The sequence below is a fragment of the Phyllobates terribilis genome, unplaced genomic scaffold (genome assembly GCF_046119375.1).
Source record: "Phyllobates terribilis strain yellow unplaced genomic scaffold, ASM4611937v1 Scaffold_3__8_contigs__length_932513732, whole genome shotgun sequence".
In the NCBI taxonomy this organism is placed as follows: domain Eukaryota; kingdom Metazoa; phylum Chordata; class Amphibia; order Anura; family Dendrobatidae; genus Phyllobates; species Phyllobates terribilis.
The window spans coordinates 400,924,450-400,942,624 of NW_027362763.1; the positions used below are offsets into that span (position 1 = coordinate 400,924,450).

General features: G+C 41.7%; 1 protein-coding gene across 1 annotated transcript in view; it reads right to left on the reverse strand.

The window, feature by feature from the left end:
• Positions 1–945: 945 nt before the first annotated feature.
• The window catches only part of LOC141259479 (cyclic GMP-AMP synthase-like), a 45,510-nt gene continuing 28,280 nt past the window's right edge, over positions 946–18,175 (reverse strand). Inside the window, exons 3-5 of the mRNA XM_073675563.1 lie at positions 12,145–12,399; positions 6,070–6,178; positions 946–2,180 (exon numbers count right to left, since the gene is read on the reverse strand). Coding sequence (XP_073531664.1) covers positions 1,835–2,180; positions 6,070–6,178; positions 12,145–12,399 — 710 coding nt within the window. The 3' untranslated portion in view covers positions 946–1,834. The remainder of the gene's footprint in view (positions 2,181–6,069; positions 6,179–12,144; positions 12,400–18,175) is intronic.

Below are 18,175 nucleotides of genomic sequence, written 5' to 3' on the forward strand. Positions count from 1 at the left end.
GCCTCCCTGCTACCTCTTCTGGACCGTAGGTCCCGAACGCTATGGGAAAGCCTGTGCCTGATTTACAGGCAGACGGTTCTCTTCTGCTTGACCGACAGTCTCCTCTTGTTCCCCTGGTGCTGCAACTGACCCCTCAAAACAGGAACTCCCCTAGTCCCCACTGTCCTGCTCCTCCCACACTGAGCAACTCCTAATTCTTTAACTATTTCCTACCTTAACTCTATCCTATCTTAAAGTGTCCACCTCTGCAGTACCCCAATCTTACCTACCTAAACCTAAACTCACCCTACAGATACACGTCCGACAGTAGTCACATGCATGTTCATATACATATAATAAACAGAGTATAATACATTGTGCACAGGAAGGGAAGAGGCGCATGACTGTTCTGGTCACACCCTTACAGGGTTAGTAATGGGAGCGTCTTATAGAAACCTTTGCATTACTAACCTGTGGGCTTGATGTCAGCTGACATTACAAAGCTGACATAAACCCCACAAATATTATCCCACTTGCCACCGCACCAGCGCAAGTGGGAAGGGTCGGGCAAACTGTTAGAATTGGCGCATCTAATAGATATAATAAACTTTTTGAATGTGGTTTTGAGGACTTTGAGGGGTGCAGTTTTTAGAAGCGTCTCACTTCGGGGGTTCTATATGACAGAAAATGCCCCAAAGTCACTTTAAATGTGATGTGGTCCCTAAAAAATGGTTTGTAAATTTTGTTGGAAAAATGAGAAATTTCTGATCAATTTTTAACCCTTCTAACTTCTTAACAAATAAAGATATGTTTCAAAAATGATACAGACGTAAAGCAGCCATGTGGGAAATAGTATTTATTATTATTTTGTGTGGTATAACAATCTGATTAAAGGGCATAAAAATGTAAAGTCTTAAAATAGCAGATTTTCAATTTATTTTGTCATATTTTCAACATTTTCATAAATATACTTAAATCATATTGACCAAAATTTACCACTATCATGAAGTACAATATGTCACGAAAAAACAATCTCAGAATCATTGGGATACTTTGAAGCGAGAGTTATTACCACATGAAGTGACACTAGTCAGATTTCTAAATTTGGCCTAGTCATTAAGGTCAAGATTAGCTCCATCACTAAGGGGTTAAAATGAAGCAGGACATGCATGCATTGACACTTAAAGTGGTTGACTATAAACATTGTATATCACCTATCTACATCAGATGTGATAAATGTATGATCCCTTGGATGCCACACCTAGGGCCAACACCGATCTTGAGTATGGGGTCTAGAGTCCTCCCTTGTAATAACTGTCACACATGCTCATCTTTATTCTATTCATAGTCCATGTAGTACTGAGGGAGATAGCGGAGTGCTGTACATGATGCACATTTGTTATGGTACATTGGGGTCTGATGGTCTCTAAATATGTATATAAAAATTGAGGCAACGGTAATGTTTTTCACCTGGATTTTTCAGGTTAAATATACCAAAATGAGCTGTACTTAACTGTCCTCTGCCTACGGCTGCATCGGTGACCTAACAACTACACGTGACAGCTGCAGCAGTCAATCAGCATGAGAACAAAATCAAGCTGCAATAGACAGGATGGGGAGAGCAGCTCATTTTGTTATTTTTACTAGGAGAATAACTGTGAAATTAAAAAGATGCCATGAAAAACATCTTTAACAGAGAGAGAGACTTTCCAAAGTTTGAGTTTCCATAGTTTTCAATGGGGTCCGGGTTCTGGTTCAAGATCAGGTACAGTTCTGGTACCCAAATCGAACTTTGGACTAAAGTTCGGGTCGGATACCCGAACCCAAACTTCCAAGGGTCCGCTCATCCCTAGTCCTAATCATTAAAAATAGGGTAATTATTTGTTTGTTGTTTTTCGATTTCCCTATAAAGATAGTCACAATTTGATTTGTCTACAGATTCAGCACTGAAAAGATTATGAGAAGGTAGAAAAAAGTTATCCAACTTGTAATTCCTAAGACAATCTTGGAAGAAACTAACATATCTGTTGAAGCATGATTCCAAATCTTCTAATTTCCAGTCATCATCTTTTGGATTTTGTGCACAAATATGTAGTAGTGCAGTCTTAGCATGGTATGAGCAGAACTGATCCATTTTTCTCTGTTTTCCCTTTTCTTTAAACAGCTCCAGCAGATACTTCAGCAGTTTAAGACACTGTTTCCTGAGAACCAACAAAAATATAACCATTATTAACCACTTCTAGATTGACTTTTCAGGTACAGGAGTATCCCAAAGGCTCCAAGCATGGTTATACAGGCTTATTATTGTCTTAATGATTGTGTAAGTGTAGCACAGTAGAATTGCAGAGGGGTCCAGGTGTTATACTTGGAATATGAACTATTCTTTATGGGTGCAATACAGCTGTGCAAATGTGACTTATGGCAGAAGAAAATTAAAATGGGGATTCAGAAACATCTGATCACAGGTATACAAGAAATTCCAAATTTGGAAAAAGTAATTCTGTTAATGCCCATATTGGAAGCCTACTATTTCTCCTTTAGTTCCTTAACATTAGTAGTGTTTTAAAGGAGAGGTCCGAAATTAACATTGATTTTAATCCAAAATGTCTGTCTATTGAATGTAATAATCAAATCTGTTTTCTAATAAACTTTAATTTAAATGTCCTCATCATTCCCTCTAATCTCTCTAATGGCTTTATTTTTTTTACCTACTTCCTGTTTGATGAAAGTTTGTTTGAGAATGCCCAGTGCATGCTGGGATACTCAAAGGAGACACCATCAGGGGGCAGAGGCTGCAGTCACTGCTGTAGCCTCTGTCCCCACCCTGAAAGAAGTGTCATCAGTGATGTCATTTTAAGAGACTAGGCTAGGTCCAGTTCTACTGGGCATCGGTTGTCAATTCTGAAATTTGATGAGCCAGCAAGACAGTGCACTGTCAGTGGGCACTGTGAGAGTGTGAACTGTAATAGCAGCAGGAGAGCATTAGGACCCTGTGGGTTTTGCCTGGCTGAGCAGAGAGCAGGGGCAGACCGAGAGACCCTGTGTGTTGTGAAGTAGACTGCTGTGTGAGACGTAGGAAGCTGAGTCTGAGGAGAAATGTGAGGATTGAACTTCGGCGAGACTCTCTCCACAAGCTTTCCTGTGGGGGTTGTTAACCCCTGTCCCTAGGGAAGCTGTGTCCCTGCTTAAGAACGAGTGGTGATGTTGGGAAAGCTGTGTGGCTCTTTGAAGTTTTGTGGAAGTCCATGCGGAGTGGACTAGAGACTTTGTGCTGAACGGGCTAAGTGGCGAGGATTCGGAAAGAGACAAAGGATACCATCTCTGTGACGGAGCCCGTGGTTGGTGGCCTGGGAAACAGTGAGTGACCGCAAGAGGAGAGATGGGGTCTGGTGCCATTCACATTGAGAGGATAATGACAAGCCCTGGTGAAGAGTTCTTCCCGGACTGTAACCTGAGGCTACAGGACTAAAGTCCCCGGCGTGTGGGCTTGGCATCGGCCGACAAGACAAGGAAAAGTTGTTTTCATTTGGCGCCAAAGTTTTTCAGGACTAGCTGCAGCCACCGCGAATCACAGGCCTGTGAGAGACCACATCTGAGGTTAACGATACCGTAGCTTTAAGATACCCGGGTATCCCTATACTAGGGGTACAAGAGCAATTGGTGTAGTGTCATGTATTGTTATTGTTAGTTTTGGTAGGTTTGTGCTCAGTGTGCCATTTCAGGGATTCCCATAGAACACTCTCACTAGATTGACACTGTTTAGGTAAAATTGATCCAGGTCTTTAGTGTAACTCGCATAACCTGGGAACCTTGGGATTGGCACATTGATTTCAGCTTTTGCTGAGTGTGTGTAACTATTAGAGATAGTGTCCTAGGGGGAACCTGAGACTGATTCATTCAATACTGAATTGTAGTCTAACTCCTGTTTCAGTAAAGAAAGTGTTGTTTATTTCTGTCTCTGTCTCAGTTTGTGACTCACTGGATCTCTCTCGGACCTCCAGTCATTACAGGCACTGTAAGGAGAGAATGCAGCGAGCAGGAAAGGCAGAAAATAGCCCTGCCCCCGAAACAGTCATCACCTTTGGGCTGCTCTCTGCGTCCTCCCCTTACAATGCGCACTGACAGTGCAAGGAAGCAATATGTTTATGGATTTGTGGAATAAGACATCCATTTGTGTCTAGTTACTGGTGAACCAATGCTTGGCTGTGTAATGACACCATTGCTCCTCCTCTAATGATAGGGATCAGAGAAACCTTCAATCTTGGTAATTTAGCCACTGCCATGCAGTGCTAAAACAACACCTTGGTTTACAGAGAAAAGAAGGCTACTTCTGACTATATGTACCCCTGGACTGCCCATGGCAAAGAAGGGACTAATAAAAGCCCCAGGTCTGCCATCTCTGCACTCCTGTAAGGCCTTGCCAGTGGCTGTGCCTAATATGATGCTGATCAGTTTTACACAATCGAGCATAATTAACTGTAATACCCGATGTATTGCAGTGCACTATAGAAGCAGTCGAATGATCAAGTTCTGTGGTGGGACAACAATTAAATAATGTTTTATAAAGATTTTCTAAAAAAATTAATTAAAGGCATTGGCATTGTCAATACAAATCACGCTAATATTATCAAAATATTTATTTGATGAGTGCTTTAAAAAAAAAAAAAAAAAAACACCTGTTAAAAGGAATCTGTCACCAGATTTTCCATATGGAATCTGAAAGCTGCCTAATGTAGGGTCATAGAGCCTGATTTCAGTGATGTAGCACTTACTAGACTGCTTGGTACAGTTTTGATGGAATCCTTGGTTTCGCTGCTGTATATGTAGCAGTGGTCAGAATGTTGAGCCCCGTATAACCTCACCCACAACCCCTGATGGCAGCTTCCTGTGTAGACTGTGCATTGTCAGCAAGTTGCCAATCAGTGGTGGGAGCTGGGTTATGTAGGTCACCTGGACTGGCATAGACGTGAAGCCTAATCATGCAGTGATAATCTTTTCCTGATAAAACACTGATTATAGTGAAACTACAGTAAGCTGCTGAGCAACTGACTCATCCCTGAAATCAACCTCCCTGCACCTACATTATGCTACAAAAACCTGCTGACAGATTCCCTTTAATATATAAACAATTGCTGACTCCTTTCAGCAAATATCTGACACTTTACTGTTAAATATATAAATGTATAAGCAAACGTACAGTGGCATGTGCAAGTTTGGGCACCCCTGGTCAAAATTACTGTTATTGTGAACAGTTAAGCAAGTTGAAAATTAAATGATGTCTAAAAGGCCTAAAGTTAAAGATAACACATTTCCTTTGTATTTTAGGCAAAAAAATATATATTTTTTCATCTTTTGCATTTTAAAATTTACAAAAAGGAAAATGGGCTGATTCAAAAGTTTGGGCACCCTGCATGGTTACTACCTAGTAGCACCCCCTTTACAAGCATTGATACTTTCAAAAGGGGGAACTACTAGTAACCATGCAGAGTGCCCAAACTTTTGCATTAGCCTTTTGCATTTTCCTTTTTGTAATTTTTAAAATGTAAAAGTTGAAAAAATATATTTTTTTGCCTAAAATACAAAGGAAATGTGTCATCTTTAACTTTAGGCCTTTTAGAGATCATTTCATCTTCAACTTACTTAACTGTTTACAATAACAGTAATTTTGACCAGGGGTGCCCAAACTTTTACATGCCACTCTATATCCCAAGTTGAGCTTTTGGTGAGTTTTTGATGTTGCAGCATTTTTGCACAGATAAAGTAAATAGATTACTTGCATTTTTTCAAATGTACGCAGCATAAAAAATTCACCAAAAACTTATCTTGGGAATATAGCTTAATACTCCTGATGCTCCACTACTGCATCCTTCAAATTTTATAAAAAGTTCAAGTGAAAAAAGTATAGTGTGCTCCACAAAATGTTGTATTATTGAGGTACAGTATTTCTCCATAATACAGCATCTTGTGGAGCATGCTACATCATATGGAGCTATATAGAGCACCTCGATATATTACATAATGCATCTACAGCTCCATCCAGCATTTGTGCACGTCTATAAAGGGTACATCAGCACAAATCTTGCCACTTGCCTGCAGCACATTTCTTTTTTGCTCCCTCCAGTTTCACAACAGGTTTTTCCATTTCCATGATTTGATAATACGTCCTTCTCTATGTTTGAAAATGATATTCGCCATGTATCTGTGAAAATAAAAGCTTCCGGCTACTTCACTATGGTATATGCAACCAATGTTTTATGAAAAAAATGAATATGATTGCTAACAATGTAGACAATTTTTGTTATTAAAATTTTACCCTATTCAAAAAATCTTTCATTTTTAATTTTATTGTTTACTACTCTTTGCCTAGAGGACTGGCCACTATTACAGTCTAACCAAGAAATGAGCAGGACCACACATACATGCAATATATAAGAGCACGTTCTCACTGTGGCCATTTCACAGACAAAGCCCAAGAAAAAAACTAAATGAACATATACCGTATATTCCGGCGTATAAGACGACCTGGTGTATAAGACGACCCCCCTACTTTCCTGTTAAAATATCGAGTTTAGGATATATTCACCGTATAAGACTACCCCTTTTCCAACGCATACCAAACACCGGTAAAAATTTAAAAAAAACAGATTTGAATTTAACATTGTCCTTTTTTTAATTTAAATTCTTATGACATGCAGGTATATAGCAGGAAAACTGTCACTCATAAACATATTAAAATAGGGGGGACCCCACGTCATTTTTTGGGGGGGTCCCCCATTCTAATAGCTAGTAAAGGCTAGGTATTCAGCTGGGGGCTGATATTAGTAGCCTGGGAAGCTCCGTGGGTATTACCCTCTTCCCAGACTTCAAACATCTGCCCCAGCCGTCTGCTTAACCTCCGCTAGAGACTATAATGATGGTGGATCCCACGCCAATTTTCTTTTTAAAAAATCCTTTATTTTAACACTAAATGACAATTGAGGGGTTAATAAAGATGCAGTCCCTAAATTATTAATTTTGTAATTAATTTTTCCCAAAAATGTTGACGTGGGGCTTCGCCATATTTTTGTGTCTAGCCAGGTACAGCAGGCAGGAATGGGCTGCACCCAACCACCAGCTGCCTATTTGTACCTGGCCGGACACAACAATATAGGGAAGCCCTTTTTTTTAAAATTATTTCATGAAATAATTTAAAAAAAAAATACGTGGGGCTTCGCCCTATTTTTGTGTCCAGCCAGGTACAACTAGGCAGCTGGGGGCTGGAATCCGCAGCGCAGGGAGGCCCAAGCTTTCTGGGCCCCCCCCGCTGCAAATTGCAGTCCGCAGCCACCCCGGAAAATGGCGCGTTCATAGAAGCGCCATCTTCTGGCGCTGTACCCAACTCATCCAGGGCCCTGGTGCGGTGGCTCACCGGGTAATAAAGGGGTTAGGGCCAGCTTGGCATTATCAGCTGGCCCTAAGCCCGAAATTCATGGGGTCACGCCAATATTAGACATGACCACCATGAATTTCTAGTAAAGTAATTAAAAAAAACACAACACCCAGAATAAAGTCCTTTAATTGAAATAAAGACACAATTTTTTAATGTTCTAAATTAAACCATACTTACCATCACGCCCATTCCAGCTGAAGCCAACGATCTCCTGCAATAAAAGTAAAATAATAAAGCAACCTCATCCTTACCTCTCCATGGTTCCCAGGACCGGTCCAGCTCTGCTACATTCACATGACAGGCTGCACCGCAGCAGAACGCTGCCGTTCAGCTTGCCATGCGGCAGACACTGAGAAGCGCAGGCATGCTTGTGCTCCTCAGTGTCTGACTGTGACGACATCCAGATGAGCCGAGATCATGTCCAATGAACTCGGCTCACCTCACGCACGTCACTGACAGCGTGGGAAAATTCTCCTGCTCCCCGCATGCGCAGTAGAAGTTTCCCACGCTGTCAGTGACGGACGTCCAGGAGGTGAGCTGAGTTCATTGTCGGCTCATCTGGATGCCGTCACAGTCAGACACTGAGGAGCGCAAGCATGCCTGCGCTTCTCAGTGTCTGCGGGATGACAGGCTGGATGGCGGCGTTCTGCTGCGGTCCAGCCTGTCATCTCGATGTAGCAGAGCTGGACCCGTCCTGGGAACCATGGAAAGGTAAGGATGAGGTTGCTTTATTATTTTATTTTTATTACAGGAGATCGTTGGCTTCAGCTGGAATGGGCGTGATGGTAAGTATGGTTTAATTTAGAACAATAAAGATTTGTGTCTTTATTTCAATTAAAGGATTTTATTCTGGGTGTTTGTGTTTTTTTTAACTTTGACTATGGGGTTAGTAATGGGGGTGTCTTATAGACGCCTCTCCATTACTAACCTGGGCTTGATGTCAGCTGGCATTATAAGCTGACATCAACCCCAGCCCTATTACCCCACTGCCACCGCTACAGGGCAGTGGGAAGAGCGAGGCTAAGTGCCAGAATTGGCGCATCCTATGAATGCGCCATTTCTGGGGCGGCTGACGGCTGGTGTTTCTAGCCTGGGAGGGGGCCAATATTCATGGCTCCCTTCCTGGGCTATTAATATCAGCCTCCAGCTGTCTGCCTAGCCTTTGCTAGCTATTAAAATAGGGGGGACCCCACGTCATTTTTTTGGGATCCCCCATTTTAATAGCTAGTAAAGGCTAGGTATTCAGCTGGGGGCTGATATTAGTAGCCTGGGAAGCTCCGTGGGTATTACCCCCTTCCCAGGCTTCAAACATCTGCCCCAGCCATCTGCTTAACCTCCGCTAGAGACTAAAATTAAGGGGAACCCCACGCCAATTTTTTTTTTAATAAATCCGTTATTTTAACACTAGATGACAAGTACAGTAACCAGCACTGTCCCTGTACTTCATATATATGTGACTGACATGTTTCTATCTATCTAATCTATGTGTGAAGCTCTATTCTGTCTGTTATAAATTGTCGGGTACAGATGCTGAATTGCCGGCCGGCTTTTTTAAAGAGATGGTGCATGAAAACACTATTATTTGTTTTAATAAATCCTTTACACTAAATGACAAGTACAGTAAGCAACACTGTCACTGTACTTCATATATATGTGACTGACATGTTTCTATCTATCTAATCTATGTGTGAAGCTCTATTCTGTCTGTTATAAATTGTCGGGTACAGATGCTGAATTGCCGGCCGGCTTTTTTAAAGAGATGGTGCATGAAAACACTATTATTTGTTTTAATAAATCCTTTACACTAAATGACAAGTACAGTAACCAACACTGTCACTGTACTTCTTATATATGTGACTGACATGTTTCTATCTATCTAATCTATGTGTGAAGCTCTATTCTTTCTATTCTAAATTGTCGGGTGCCGGCTTATGCCGCTGCTGAATTGCCGGCTTTTTATATATTGTCACAGAAGCGATGCAAACTCCCCTGCTCCGGACACAGCGCAGCGCTTCTGTGACAAGTGAAAGCTGTCGGCACAGAAGCCCTGCGCTGTGTCCGGAGCTGGGAATACGCAGCGATGTGTCAGTTTCAGCACAGAAGCGCTGACTGTCTGGACCTACCGCCGCCGTATTTTAACTCCCTCCACCTTATATTAACTCCGACATGGCAGGGATACGGCCACGGCAGCTTATTAACACCCCCAGAGTATCCCCGCATGTCAATTTCTGAAAGTTCAAAAGCATTACCGGCGTATAAGACGACCCCAGACTAGACAGAAGATTTTTCAGTCTTCAAAAGTCGTCTTATACGCCGGAATATACGGTACATATAACAGCCAAGAGGTATCTCTTAAAATATAACCTTTAATAAATCTCTAAAAAGCATTTATACCTCCAACATCTGATACTAGCAACTCGTTACATCTTATTCACATCAGGACGGACAGATATGACCTCTTAGATAACATACCAAAAAAAGAGGCCAAAAACGTCAAAAATAGACAAATAGACCTAAGACATACAGTGCTGGCCAAAAGGATTGGCACCCCTGCAATTCTGTCAGATAATACTCAGTTTCTTCCTGAAAATGATTGCAATCACAAATTCTTTGGTATTATTCTATTCATTTAATTTGTCTTCAATGAAAAAACACAAAAAGAATTGTCCTAAAGCCAAATTGGATATAATTCCACACCAAACCTAAAAAAAGGGGTAGACAAAAGTATTGGCACCCTTTGAAAAATCATGTGATGCTTCTCTAATTCGTGTAATTAACAGCACCTGTAACTTACCTGTGGCACCTAACAGGTGTTGGCAATAACTAAATCACACTTGCAGCCAGTTAACATGGATTAAAGTTGACTCAACCTCTGTCCTGTGTCCTTGTGTGTACCACATTGAGCATGGAGAAAAGAAAGAAGACCAAAGAACTGTCTGAGGACTTGAGAAACCAAATTGTGAGGAAGCATGAGCAATCTCAAGGCTACAAGTCCATCTCCAAAGACCTGAATGTTCCTGTGTCTTCCATGCGGTGTCATCAAGAAGTTTAAAGCCCATGGCACTGTGGCTAACCTCCCTAGATGTGGACGGAAAGGAAAAATTGACGAGAGATTTCAACGCAAGATTGTGCGGATGGTGGATAAAGAACCTCGACTAACATCCAAACAAGTTCAAGCTGCCTGCAGTCCGAGGGTACAACAGTGTCAACCCGTACTATCTGTCGACGTCTGAATGAAAAGGGACTGCATGGTAGGATACCCAGGAAGACCCCACTTCTTACCCCGAGACATAAAAAAGCCAGGCTGGAGTTTGCCAAAACTTACCTGAGAAAGCCTAAAACGTTTTGGAAGAATGTTCTCTGGTCAGATGAGACAAAAGTAGAGCTTTTTGGCAAAAAGCATCAACATAGAGTGTACAGGAAAAAAAAAAGAGGCATTCAAAGAAAAGAACACGGTTCCTACAGTCAAACATGGCGGAGGCTCCCTGATGTTTTGGGGTTGCTTTGCTGCCTCTGGCACTGGACTGCTTGACCGTGTGCATGGCATTATGAAGTCTGAAGACTACCAACAAATTTTGCAGCATAATGTAGGGCCCAGTGTGAGAAAGCTGGGTCTCCCTCAGAGGTCATGGGTCTTCCAGCAGGACAATGACCCAAAACACACTTCCAAAAGCACTATAAAATGGTTTGAGAGAAAGCACTGGAGACTTCTAAGGTGGCCAGCAATGAGTCCAGACCTAAATCCCATAGAACACCTGTGGAGAGATCTCAAAATGGCAGTTTGGAGAAGGCACCCTTCAAATATCAGGAGCCTGGAGCAGTTTGCCAAAGAAGAATGGTCTACAATTCCAGCAGAGCATTGTAGGAAACTCATTGATGGTTACCGGAAGCGGTTGTTCGCAGTTATTTTGGCTAAAGGTTGTGCAACCAAGTATTAGGCTGAGGGTGCCAATACTTTTGTCCGGCCCTTTTTTGGAGTTTTGTGTGAAATGATCAATGATTTGATTTTTGCTTCATTCTCTTTTGTGTTTTTTCCTTGCAAGCAAATTAAATGAAGAGAATAATACCAAAGAATTTGTGATTGCAATCATTTTCAGGAAGAAACTGAGTATTATCTGACAGAATTGCAGGGGTGCCAATACTTTTGGCCAGCACTGTATAATGTCTAATTAACGAATACCGAAAGGCCAATAATTTCAAACCAATCCTGGTCAATAAATGAAAACATACAGTGCTATCAAACGTTAGTGATATGTGTGGATCTCACCCATTTTTTTTGCATGCGGCATCATTAAGGTTCTTCATCCCATTCAGTGATGTTGTAAGATATACTTGGGTACTGCCCCTGTTAGTGCGGGAGCGAACAGCAGGGGCTCGACACGGTAGATTTCTTCCCATTCAGTCGATTTGTTCTTTAGAAGAAATCTACCCTGTCGTGCCCCTGGTGTTAGCTCCCACCCTAACAGGGGCAGTACCCAAGCATATCTGACAACATCACAGAATGGGACTGAATAGGATGTAAAGAGTAGCTAGTATCAGATGTTGGAGGTATAAATGTTTTTTAGAGATTTATTAAAGGTTATATTTTAATAGATACCTCGTGGCTGTTATATGTTGTTGATACTGAGGTAATTTTTCTGCCGTACGTTAAGCAGATTATAGCTATTCTATTAAATGAAGCTATACCCTACAGAAAGTAAATAAGTAAACAGTAAATAAATACAAATATTTGTTACCTGCATTCAGTGTTTTGTTTCCATTCATTGCTCGTTTGGGCACCATGTAGAAATTACTTTTTCTATATTCCTGTTTTACCTTCATGCCGAGCCAATCATCAATGTTCATTCCACCCTTAGTTTCTTCAGGCCATCTGTTAATTATTTTGAGGGCAATGACAAGATCCAGGGAAATGTCCTGAGATTCATTTATGATGGAAATAGTAACTGCAGGGCTCCCAGGATCTTTCCTCTGTAGGGTTACATCTTTCATTCCTATATTAATTATGATCATACGTGGTTAGTAATGGTAATAGGATTCAGAATTATTGTGACAATTATGTTTTGTTCAAACTTGTTACTTTTATATCGTTTTTTTTTTTATTTTAATCTCCATTGATTTAATGCCTTTTGGCTTTAATGATGTGTATACTTCACGCATGTGTAGTCACACTAAGCTATAACTATGAGATGTGCAAGCAGAGAATGTTTTTTTTTTATTATACAGTCTTTATTTAGGCCTAAGAAATTCACTTTACTATTATATACATGCACACAGTTATATTTATAGTCTAGTCTATAAAAATCACACTATATAATAAAAAAAAAACTTAGATACTAAACTTGCATACATAATACAGAATCTGATAGATTTACAACAGGGGGCACTGTGGTGTGCACAACAGCATCTACTGAATCTGTAATTATCCTAAAGAAAAAGAACAAACTAATAGGTGACATCTCTCTACAAATCTATACAGTTCTGTACACTTCATCAGATTCATGCTGCCCAAATCATGAACAATATGAAACAGGCACTGGCAGCAACTCAAGTTGCCCAAAAGTTTTGCAACTTTTTCTTTTTTTATGCTAGTCCGGGCCACCTTTTCCAAAATGGTCAGATCTTGGGTTGGACAGGGCACAGTGAGGCCACTTATGCGCCAGACTCCAGTTCTTGAGAGTAATATTTTATCTGAAGCGCACACCAGCTTTATGTTGCACCTAACTAAATTAATTTCTTTTATTTGTGATTGTTTTTAAATCAGCTGTAAGATGATTATTTTCAGTCCGAGTGCTGTCCGTGTAAAAAAGTGATAACACTCCCACCAATGTCACTCAATTGTGCTGTTCAGATTACCTTTTTATACGCAAACTGAATGTCCGCGTAAAAAAATTCCAGCATCCATTATTCTCTTCTGTATTCGGATGAGACTCGCCAATTCAAGTCTATCGGTACACTAAAAAAAAAAAATCGGATCCCATATAGAATAAGTATATAGCATCTGATTTTTGCAGATACATTGCCATTTCTAACATAAGAAACTGTATTTGGTCTTGTAAATTTTATTCATTGTTGATGTATAAAAATCAGTGCCATTCAAAAGACTATGAAGATGAAAAATCATCCTTTTTTTCGGTAATAAAATTGAACAATTGATGAAATAAAACTTTTCTTTGTAAATAATTACCAATACCAGTATCCTATTAGGGTATGTGCACTCAACGTCTTTTTCCACCTTGAAAAAGCGCTAAAAGACCGACCATAATAATGAATATATGCAGGCTTCGAAATCCGTGAAGCTAAAAGAAGCGAACATTCCATTCTTCTGGAAGCCTCGGCTTGGAAATATGGTGGTGGCAGTGTTATGATATGAGGCTGCATAATGTAGGGGAGCTACATTTCATTGATGGTATCATGAGTTCACATATGTACTGCTCTATATTGAAAGAGAAGATTCTACCATCACTCCATGCCCTTGGTAGACGTGCACTTTTCCAACATTACAATGATCCAAAACACACATCTGTTGCATTTCTGAAGAACAGGATGAAAGTGATTCAGTGGCCAAGTATGTCTCTTGATCTGAGCCCAATTCATCACCTATGGGAAATTCCGAAGAAAATGTTGAGCATCACTCCAGGATATAAAAGAGGTCGTTCTTCAAGAATGGAAACATTTTGGTGTTGCAATATGTTGCCAACTTGTTCATTTCATGCCTAGAAGACTAGGTGCTGTCCTTAAAATCATGGAGACCATACAAAATATTAGATGTAAAAACCTGAAGAGGGTCACCGTGATGAGGTAGGATGGCTTTTGCATTATTTTGATCAAAACTATGTTAACTAAGTACCCTATATTATTTTCATGCGCTATTGCAGTTTATTTATTGCAGGGTATTTGTGTATTGTGTTTCTGTCTTTATTTTTTTTTCTGTTTAATGGCCATATGTGAACATGCTCTTACATGCTGTATGCACACCCATTTACATTCCAGTTCATTTCTTCAGGCTTTTTCAGTCTAATGTGCACAAGTGCATATAAGGGTGTGGCCGCCCTTTCCTTGAGCTGGAAAGTTTATTCATCTTGCTTCCCAGGTCTGTGTGTCCACTAGCTGGGTTCAGTCTCTCAGCTCTTATCCACATGCATGTCACTTGACAAACAGTAAGGTTTTAAATATTAGAGTTAGGACTGTCCCAAATAGGGTCCCAGCGAGGTGGGATGGCTTTTGCATTATTTTGATCAAAATTATGTTAACTAAGTACCTTATATTATTTTCATGCACTATTGCGGTTTATTTATTTATTGCAGGCTATTTGCGTATTGTGTTTCTGTCTTTGTTTTTTTTTTTAAATACTAGATGTACTTATTTTTGTTGTGGGGTGTATTCATTTTTGCATTAACTATTTTGAGTTAAACTGAAGATTTTGTAATGAAAGTTATATTATTAACATTAGTTTCATTTTATGCGTTGAAAAATGTTCATTGAAACACAGTCTTGTGGAAATGTTGTAAATTTTTCTTGTCGTCAGTGAAATATTGATTAACCCCTTTATGACATGGCCATTTTCATGTTTCGTTTTTTTTTTCTTCATTTTTTCCTCCTCTTCTTCCAAGAGCCATAACTTTTTTGTTTTTTCGTCCGCATAGCCACATGAGGGCTTGTTTTTTGCAGGACGAGTTGTACTTTTGAATGACATCATTCATTCTACCGCATAGTGTACTGGAAAACAGAAAAAAATTAAAAGTACGTTGAAATTACAAAAAAAGTGCAATTTCACAACTGCTTTTTGGGTTTTTTACTTACCATGCTCACTATACGGTAAAGCTGAGCTGGGAATATGATTCTCCAGGTCAGTACGAATATGCAGATACCAAAGATGTATCTTTTTTTATTTATGTTGTGAAAAAATGTTTGCTTTTGTTGCCATTTTCCGAGACCGGTAACGTTTTCATTTTTGGGTATATCGGGCTGTGTGAAGGCTTATTTTTTCTCCTTGATTGTTTTTACTGATACCATATTGGGGTAGATACAATATTTTGATTGCCTCTCATTGTATTTTATTGCAATGTTGTGGCGACTGTAATGCAGCGACTTGCGGCATTATGGTAATGGTCCAGGATGTGTTTTGGCTGACCATATACCTCCCCCTCAGGTGACTGGTCACATGACTCTGACATAGCACAGGTCCTGTGCACACAGAATCTCTGATCACATGACTGTGACATCAGCACAGGTCCTGTGTGCATTGGAAGATATATAAACCCTGGTAGTTTGGAGACAGGGTGTGTAAGGCATGAGGCCTGTTCCTGTGTGGGACACCGCTAGAGTGTGAGGCCTATTGAAGCCTGGTGAAGCCTGAAAGGCGGAGGCTGGATCCTCAGGTGTAAGTGATCCCAGTAGCTTTGGAGGGCCAGAAGCTTGGAAGGCAAGAATCCTGGAAGGCAAAGGCTGGATGTGAGGTGAGACCACATACCAGTAGCCTTTGAAGGAACGAGGGCTGGAGACCCCCATCTGGGAAGCCGTAAAGCCACAGTGGTGGCAGAATAAGTCGGAAGCAGCTAAAACCCGGCGAAGGTAAAAACACTGATTGATGTGGACATTTCTATAAGTGACTTTGCTGGGGGCTGCAACTGGAGCCAAGTGGGTCTGTCTGCCACTTGAAAGGCTCCTGGACATTATATGTAATATGTCGGCGAGCCACTGAGTTGGGCTCGGTTATAGCAGTTATGATGTATAATAAACCGCTGGAGTGTGAAAACTGGAAAAACGTGGCTGGTGTGCTTTAATTGACCCGGTGCAGCGAGTATCCCCCAGTATGATGACTAGCGCTGCCTTACATGTGGTTGGAGAATGCGGGCAACTGCAGCCCGGTTGCTAGGGGCAACTTCAGCCCGGTTGCTAGGGGCAACTGCAGCTCGGTTGCTAGGGGCAGCGGCACAGGACGACGAGTGTGGATACAGGCATCTTGCTGTGGCTCGGTGGGATCACGAAGATTAAAACATCTTGCTGTAACTCGGCGGGGTTACGAATATTGTCTTCGGACTCAAACCTGGTTTGCTGTGGCTCGGCGGGGTCACGAAAATTAAAGCATCTGGCTGTAACTCGGCGGGGTTACGAAAATTGTCCTCGCACTCAAACCTGGTTTGCTGTAACTCGGCGGGGTTACGAAAATTGTCCTCGCACTCAAACCTGATTTGCTGTGGCTCGGCGGGGTCACGAAAATGTTTCCGGGGAAAGCGGTGAAGTGTCTAGTGTGAATAGTGTACCACGATGGCTGTGAATGGAGCAGCAAAAGAAAATGAAGCTATTGAGCGATTAAAGTGCCGGTTAAAACCGCAGCAGGTATTTGAGAAACTTCTACAGGACATGGTGCAAGAACCGCAGGAGCTGTGGGCACCGTATAGAATGGCGGCAGTGGACCATTCTGTGAACTCTCCGGGGGCGTCAGTATTGTCCCAGAGTGCCCGGGGAGGTGGTAAGAGATGTTGTGAACTGAGTCCTAAGACTATTGTTGATTTTTTTTTTGTAAAATTCCCCCTACAGATGTGTGTGTCCAAAGGGGGCGGAGTCTCAAAAGGGGGCAGATTTTCACAAGAGCATGGAGTATAGAAAACCAAAATTTGTTACTGGTTGTGCATTGGTACCGCCTAAAAATGACGATTTGACCTTTGATAACGGGGTAGCTCCAGTAGAAGGGGTTGACGTCAAAGTGGGAGGTGACCTGTTAGTCCACAAAACCATGAGGAGTGACACAGACCCCGTAGCTGATGGTGACACTATGAAAGTAGAAAGAGAGGTCAGTCAGGAGGGGCTAGACGAGGGGAGAGAGTCCCCCTCTCGTCGTCGACGGCGCAAGGGCCACAAAAAGGTTGCTCCTGTAGTCTTTGCTGAAAGTGAAAATAAAGAAAATGTAGTACTGTGTGCCTTTGTTTCAAGTGTGGATCCTCCTTTAGAGGCAGAAGAGGAGGTGACGTTGCCAGTAGCAACCTCCGGTACAGTACTGAGACAGAAGGATCTGACTGCCCTGCAAGAGGAGGTGGCCAGTCATGACCAAGAGCTGGAGCCTATCAGGCAGCAGTGTCAGAGTGACGTGCAGCAACTATGGGAAAACCTGGAGAACGTGTCCTCAGACCAGCGGAGCCTGGAGTCTGAACGGCAGAAAATAAACCAGGTTGTGAAGAACTTACAGCGAGACCTGGAGGGAAGCAACGAGGAAATTAACCAAAGGAATGAAATGTTCCAGGAAATTAAGGAGGACCGCCGCAAAACCAAGGATGAGGTTTTGCAGTTGAAGCTTGAGAAGGAGGCGCTGCAGGATGAAGTTTCTGGGTGTGAACAAAACCTAGAACGACTGCGCGAACAGTTCACCCGGGAGCTGTGTGAATCCAAGAAGGAATATGGTGAACACAGTGGGGAACTGCAACAAATTAAGTGAGACTATGAGGATCTCCTCACGGTTAAAGAAAAACTAGAGGATGATAAGGCGGATGCAGAGCACATGCGCCAAGTGGTTGAGACCACTCTGCAGGACACCCGTGATGAAAATGGTGATCTCCGCAGAAAGACCCTAGGTCTGGAAGCTCAGGTGAAGGAGCTGCAGACGTTCTGTGATAATCTCCAGAGGGCAGAGACGTGCCTTAAGGAAAGAATCAGTAAGATGGAAGCTGAGCGGAAAAAGATGGAGGGGTCTATCGGAGAAGCCACAGACCAGGGCCAGGAGTTGGCCACTGGAGATGGGAGTTATAAAAAAAATACCTACTCGAATAATGC